The sequence below is a fragment of the Colletotrichum lupini genome, chromosome 9 (assembly GCF_023278565.1).
Source record: "Colletotrichum lupini chromosome 9, complete sequence".
Lineage (NCBI taxonomy): Eukaryota > Fungi > Ascomycota > Sordariomycetes > Glomerellales > Glomerellaceae > Colletotrichum > Colletotrichum lupini.
The window spans coordinates 826075-833574 of NC_064682.1; the positions used below are offsets into that span (position 1 = coordinate 826075).

The following is a 7500-nucleotide window of genomic DNA, read 5'->3' on the forward strand; positions in this document are numbered from 1 at the left end:
GGGTCCCCTAGACTTTAAGTAGCTTAAACTATATTACTTAATAATAGGCTAAAAGAAAGTTTTTAATTTAGGTTAATAAGCTAACGCTAAAGTTCGCCCTATTTATAACTATATTAAATTCCTTTTTTATAATTATAAGTAAACTAAAGTCGCTTAGTACGTATTTTTATTTAAAAACCCGGATTATAATATAAAAAAAGTAGTTTAAAAAATTAATAAGCTCCTTTTTTACGTTTTTTTAAATTTCTTAAGTAATTATAAAAAAGATTTAGCAATTTATTAATTCGTACGATTTTCTTTTATAAATAAAAGATCGTTTTAAATACGGTTTATTAAATAAAAGAGGCGTATTTTTTAATAAAACGTACTTAATTCGCTATTACGGTCTTTAGTTTTATTAGAGCGACTAGTTACTTAATTTAAATATTTAGTTACTTAATTTAAGCGTTTTTAATAAAAGGTTTAATTATAGTTTTATTTTCTAACTATTTAGTTTATTATTAAGTAAACTCCTCGAGTTTTTATTAGTATTTAGTTAAGGCCGTTTTATATATTTAATTTTAAATAGTATTTTATATCTTAATATACTTATTACGACCTAATATATATAATAAGGTTAGGGCCTCGCCCCATAGGACCTACGGTAGTTATTATACTATATATATAGAAATACGGATTTAAAGTAACTCTTTTTAGAGTAGAAGAACTATAGATAAATTACGTAATTATAATTATATAATAAGATAAGGAGCGGATACCTATAAATAAATAAGACGGACGATCGTAAATAAATAGGATAGATAATTATAAATAAATAAAATAGACGACCGTTTAATAAATAGTTAAATAATAATAAATAAGAATATTATAAAGGATATATTTAGGAACGAAACTTATATATAATATAAACTTAAGCTAGGCTTAAGGATAGACTTTTTATAGCTTTTTTGATAATTAACTTAATATTAAATTTTATAATTACTTTTAGTTATTTTTATTAAGAACCCTTTTTAATAAGATTATAATTAATTACCGAAGCCTTACTTATTTTATAATTTATAAATATAGCTTTAGGGAAGTTATTTATAATTACGATACTATTTATTTAGTACTCGTAGCCTTAACTTTTATCAATATACTTATTATAACTAGCTAGCTATAATAATACTCCTTAATTACAAAAATAAACTTAATAAAAAATAATAGATTTAATAAGGAAATAAGGTTATTTAAGTTTAGTAAGTTTTAGACGTTTTTTAACCGGGCCTTAACTTATAAAGCGAGGTATTACTTAGGCTAGTCTTGCTAGTAATGAAGCTTTTACTTAAGAGTATTAGTAATCTTTTTAAAAAATATTAGTTTATTTAAGAATAAAATTAATAAACGTAATAGGGGTTAAATAATATTATAAAAAAGGATATAGTAAACCGCAGTCCCTAGGAAGTAACTTTTTAATAGAGGTATAGGGGTCTAAGTTAGAGCTAGGCTTATAACTATCGTATAAAAACGGAACCGTAATTACCGGCTAGTAATTACGCCTTATTTATTATATGTTATATAAAAATGGAACTATAATTACCGGCTAGTAATTACGCCTTATTTATTACATACCCCCCTAGATTTATAGCTTAGCTAGATATCTAGTCTGCTCGCAAACTAGGGACTTATTTACTATTAGCTACTTAGTAAGCGTCTAACGCACTTTTGTACCTAAGAAAACATTTAATTAGACGGGATTCGAACCCGCAACCCTTAGTATAGTATTACGTAAGCTGGACTTTCTAGAGTTATATAATAACTAGTAGAGGCAAAGGGCTCATAACTATCGTAGAGTTACTATAGGGGCATCGACGTATATAAAGAGAACGGTTATCTATTAGAAATAGAAAATAGGCACGAGGCTCGCTCTAATATAGAGGGTACGAGCGAAGTGGGCCTCGGTGATTATGTAACCGAGGTCACGTGACGTGCGGTAAGTCCATGGATGGTTGAAGCCATCACGACAGGTGCCAGTGTTGACTGGAGTAAAGCGTTGCATCAAGGTCGAGTAGATTGGCAGGATATCTAGGCGTAATCTGGCCGGGCAAACATGGAGGTGCCATTGCCCACCCACGATGGATTCACAGCACGTGGAGCGGAGTATGTCCGCCAAGATTGGCTTATTATTGGTGCACCACACCCTCAACTTTGGCTAGCAGAAAACAAAATTGGATCAGAGCGGTTCGTCAGACGTCTTTCGAGTGCGTTTGTAACGTGCATATTGGATACAGCCTGTATCTCGTCTTACGTCTCGTTGATGGATGACATGTTTTTGTGGACAAAAGTGGTAGACGGCAACATAAATCTCCGGCAAAGGCACCTCAAAGTCCCGGAGACCCTTGTTTTTCGGCGCTGCCTCGGTCATTCTTACCCCGGATTTTGAGATCGGAATCCCTACCCGCCCGGACAGCAACCCCGCACACGAACTTTGGATTCTTTGTGGGTGGGCAGCAATTTATGAACCGACCCCAACGAGAAACCGTGAAGCATGATTCGATGGTCTGATTTCTCGCCATCCATACTGGAATCGATCGACTGGAACAGGTGTGGGTTTCCCTCTCCGCCGCAGAGACCTAAGAGCCAGGGAACTGGCACAACGTCCATCCAGTATATGAACGTCACGATTCCCAGGCTTAGAACAACTGGAGCTGTGCTCATCTCGTTGTCCAAGCGCATATTGGCCTGCCATCCATCCAATCGCAATTATGGCCATCATCGGGGCCAAAGAACATCATGTCGACCCTCAGTTGTCGCAAATTGCGCAGAATGACAAGACGATCTGGTACAAGAAGCCGAACCTGCGCCTCCTCTATCTTATTCTCATCCCAACCGGGCTCGGAGTTGAGTGGACCTCAGGCTTCGATTCTTCTATGATGAACAGTCTTCAAGCTGTTTCGTCTTGGTTCGAATGTGAGAAAGCCTCGCCATAGAACATGTTACCCTCCGCGATAACTCAATACTGATGCATCCGAAACCAGACTTTGGTCGTCCTAATTCTTCAAGGCTTGGCCTTCTTAGCGCAATCTACTCTCTGGGCGCTCTGATGGCCATCCCATTCGTCCCTTACTTCAGTCAGCGTCTTGGTCGTCGACGAACTATCCTGATGGTATCATGGATCATGGTTCTGGGTGCTGGGCTCCAAGCTGGGTCCAGGAACGTCGATATGTTCTTAGCCTCGCGATGGGTTCTGGGTTTTGGTATCCCCTTTGCCATCATCAACGCTTCCTCGCTCATCGGCGAACTTTCCTATGCCAAGGAGCGCCCAATTATGACGAGGTTAGCTGAAATCACTTCTTGTTATTATAAGATACGACTTGCTGACTTGTTTACTATGAAGTCTGTTCAACGCTAGCTGGTTTGTTGGTATGAATCAACCCCAACCAAACGAGAACCCAGGCCGAGAACGTTGCTAATGTGAAATGATGACAGGGGCCATCGTAGCAGCAGGCATCACATTCGGCACTTTCCAAATGAGCACTACCTGGGCTTGGAGAATTCCTAGTCTACTTCAACTCGTCCCCAGCGGTTGTCAAATTGTCTTTATGCCTTTCTGCCCGGAATCGCCTCGCTGGCTGATATCAAAAGACCGTGGCGACGAGGCATTCGCAATTCTCAGCAAGTACCACAGCGAAGGGGAGAACGGCGAAGAGTTTGTCCGTCTCGAGTATGCTCAGATTATATCCACTATCCAGCAAGAGAAAGAGGTCGCCAGTAAATTCCTTTGGGCCGATGTCTTCCGCGATGCCGCCATGCGTCGTCGTTTCATGTTGGCTGGCATCATGGGCTTCTTCACACAGTGGTCTGGCAACGGATTGATTTCTTTCTACATGAAGAAAATCCTCAACCTTGTTGGTATCACGGACAACCACACTGTGCAGAAGTTCATTTTGGGCAACACGTGCTGGGGTAAGTCGTCTTGTTGCGGGCGAATATCGGTGTTCATGCTAATAGCCCGGTAAGGCTTCATCAACGCCGTACCGATCGCATTAATAGCCCCACGTTTTGCGAGAAGAAAAATGTTCCTCACGTGCACGATCGGTACTGCGTGTGTTTACACCGTCTGGACCGTCGCATCGGCCAGGTTCGCCATCGAGCAATCCCAAAAAGCTGCTATCCCAGTTCTGGTCTTCATTTTCGTTTATTCGCCGTGAGTTGATGGCACTACAATCTCGTCCTTAAAGACAACCGCTTATTATCTCGTCACAGGTTCTACAATATTGGCTGGAATGCTCTTGCGTAAGAATCCCTTACCCCTTCTTTTCTTCTATCTCATAGGATGAACCCGAAGATCAGACCGCTAACCCTACGCAGTTACACTTATCTCGTGGAACTTTTCCCATTCAGTCAAAGGTAAGGCTTTGCTGTTCTCTTCAGCCGGGATCTCACATCGATTTTGCTATACTCCAGGGAAACTTTTGAGGCTAATATCACATATAGAGCGAAGGGAATTGCCGTAGAACAACTTACCGTCCGCTTTGCCGTTTTCTTCAACACCTATGTCAACCCGATTGCGCTCGACTCCATCGGCTGGAAATACTACATTGTGTATTGTGTGTGGATCTTGGTGGAGATCTTGACGGTTTACATGATCTTCCCCGAGACTCAAGGCCGCACCCTTGAAGAGCTGAGTTTCATGTTCGAGGGCAAAGATGTGCAGGACAAGGTTCAGAAGAATGCTCAGAAGGTGCTTCAAGTCGAGCTTGAGGATATTCGCGAACGACCGGTCTCACGTGAATCACGGGATGTGCCTGGAAACACAAAGGTGTAATGGAATTTCTCTGCAAAAACTACTTTGTAGAGGATAAGACACCTTAGGTCTCTTACGTTCTCATCAGAATGACGTCGTACGATTGCTTAATATTCGCACGATGTCCCGCAAGCTATGATTCGGGAAGTGATCAGCAAGAGAGTCTGACGAAAATATGCGTAGGTATCAGCTCGTATTATCCCAGAATGGGGAGGTTCCCTTCATTATAGATAAGCGGACGTGGTTGACACGAAGGCACAAGACTACACCGCCTCTGGAATAGGAGACGAAAATCAGGGACTCCATGGGCTAATCGTTGTAGCTGGCATCAAGCAGATAACGCCGTCTACGGATTACACCGCAAAAGATGCTGAGAGAATGCTCGCAGTAAAGTAAACCGGCATATTGTTGAGTGGGACCTCAGTGGCATGACAAGTGATCAAGTACAAATCTCGTGGCAGCATTCGCATGATTGCCAGCGTGCCAAACTCATTGCAAATCATGGCCTACTCTCGCGATACAGTACTTCACTTCGAAACAAGACGGAAGTGTCGGCAAACCTCTACAAATGAGTCTGTATAAGCTGTCTTGTTTAACATCAGATTACCCAAAGAAACATTATGTGGGCTCGTCTACCATGTCTGGGGCTATATGCTTTCCGGGTCGAATTCTCCTGAACCCGATATCTCTTCGCCACCCATTCTGGTCTTATGGAGTAGATTTGGTGGCTGGGACTACTATTGATCTTGCTCAGACGACGGAAATTGTCTGGCAGCGTGAGATGAAGTCGTCGGTCATCAACTCTCCATACATGATCCCATGGACATATGCCTCTCCAACTAACACATACTTTTCGCCATTCGTATCTCTAATATCGTCGTCGTAGCTAGTCTTGGCTGAGCTTTTCCTCAGCAATAGCGGCATACGACTACCGCGAATAAGCCAAACTTCGTCATCGACCTCGGAGGCCGCTGATCCAAGCCCAAGGTAGCCCTTCTCTGTCTCCAATAACCGTCTCCCAGAAGCAATTAAATGAACCACCTTTGATAACGGATCTTTAATCAAGCTTTCTGATAAAGAGTCTTCGGGAATCGCCATGTAAGAATGTTGGGTGGATGTCTCTGTCGGCATAACCATTCTTGAATTTTCAATGCCTTCATCTCCCATGCTCATGGTATCATCGTAGGTTATGCACTTCTGTACCCACGCTCTTCGACTCTCTTGAGAGTCTTTGAGTAATTTGACATCTGCAATCAGTGTCGACACGGCGACATCCATAAAACTCTCTCCTGTTGATTCATAAACACTCTGCTGACTGCTCAGATGGCGTAGCCATGTTGCGTTGCTGAAGATATTCTGCCTATCGAACTCCGAACTTTGGGTCTTTGAGACCCTATCGATTAGGATCCCCTCCAGTACGAGAGTAGTGGAACCATGACTCCGGGCCCCGTGGCTGCTCGATCCATCTGCAGTGCTGGTGGTATCGAACGTTCTCGGGAAATCCGACCCTCGTGCCAGCTGCCTCAGTCTTTGTAGGGAAGTATAGTGTTCAGGCCCATGAGATGAAAAGTCTGGAACCCACGACGGCAGATTTGGTAGGCGGCCTTCAGTCAGGCCTGCTAGTCCCAGAATGTCGAGATTGGACAAACGTTTGATCAACCAAGTCGTCACCTGGGTATAGACGACTTCGACGGAGACATCGTAACTGGGGTCCACCTCAACCTGATAATTGCGACCCAGGATGCGTTGTATGACTCCCAGCGCGCCATATATATGGTCCAGCGGGTTTTCGAAGTTATAAATCCTCAGCCGGTGGAGAGTTTGCAGCACTTCAGCATGTCGCATAGCTTCGTCTGTGGTAGCTCCCCAGCGCTGTTTCTGCCAATGAGCCATCCCGTTGCTAACCTTCTCACGTCTGAATGCCGAAAGAGAAGCTTTTGTTGAGTTCCAAAGACGGTCTATCGTGCCAGGGCGTTTCTTCCAATCCGGGAGGAGTTCGCCTAGTGTGTGTATGAGCTTCTCATCCCAACGCACCCGAAGAATGAGGGCAGACAGTTTGTTGATGTCAGACCAGGCGAATTGGACCCTGCCGCACTGAAGCACAATATCCTCAGAATGAGGGATCGCTGCTTCCTGGACAACCCATCCACGCGTGAGCCATCGCTTCTTGAGGAAGAAGTTGAAGTACACTGGATATGACTTGCGCCACTCATCGCAGAAATCCTTGCCAAGCAACTGTATGATCTCGGGGTGATCTAACTCCGGCCCAACTTGTTGTAGGAAGTCAGCGTTGCTTGCGGCCCGGGCCACTTCCAATATCCTTGGTATGAAACACCTGACAACCCAGTAGACTTCATAGGGGGGCTCAGTCGTGCCGAGCCAGACGAGCACAGTCCTTGCAGCCTCGTAGATTTGACCCATGAGCTGGACTTGGTGGCATCTTTCTTGGCTCTCTTGTTGGTCTATACAGATAGCATCGACCCAAAGGTAAAAGCCATTTTCAGGGTAGATCAAACGATCCGAATGATTAGCTCTACGGGATTGGCTTCCGAGCTCTGATGATTCTGCGTAGAAAGCAATGTCATTCTTGAACTGACGTAAAAAGTCGAAAAGATTTTGGCCAACTCGGAGTCGCCCACCGTCGCATACTAAATGAGTAAACTGCGTCTCTGTTTTCTCTGAAGCATTTGACCCCTCATCGAACTCCGAAGGGC

General features: G+C 43.3%; 2 protein-coding genes across 2 annotated transcripts; one reads left to right on the top strand and one right to left on the bottom strand.

Moving 5' to 3' along the window:
* Positions 1 to 2527: 2527 nt before the first annotated feature.
* CLUP02_16156 (major myo-inositol transporter iolT) lies at positions 2528 to 4807 on the top strand (the record flags this gene model as incomplete). Its single annotated transcript, XM_049295080.1, has 9 exons — positions 2528 to 2585; positions 2671 to 2949; positions 3018 to 3315; positions 3377 to 3402; positions 3469 to 3945; positions 4000 to 4186; positions 4246 to 4275; positions 4351 to 4389; positions 4477 to 4807. The coding sequence occupies 9 exons, from the start codon at positions 2528 to 2530 to the stop codon at positions 4805 to 4807; spliced, it is 1725 nt and encodes a 574-aa protein (XP_049152227.1).
* A 729-nt stretch (positions 4808 to 5536) lies between these two features.
* CLUP02_16157 (heterokaryon incompatibility protein) lies at positions 5537 to 7207 on the bottom strand (the record flags this gene model as incomplete). The annotated part of the gene is made up of 1 exon (XM_049295081.1): positions 5537 to 7207. The coding sequence occupies one exon, from the start codon at positions 7205 to 7207 to the stop codon at positions 5537 to 5539; it is 1671 nt and encodes a 556-aa protein (XP_049152228.1).
* Positions 7208 to 7500: the final 293 nt, after the last annotated feature.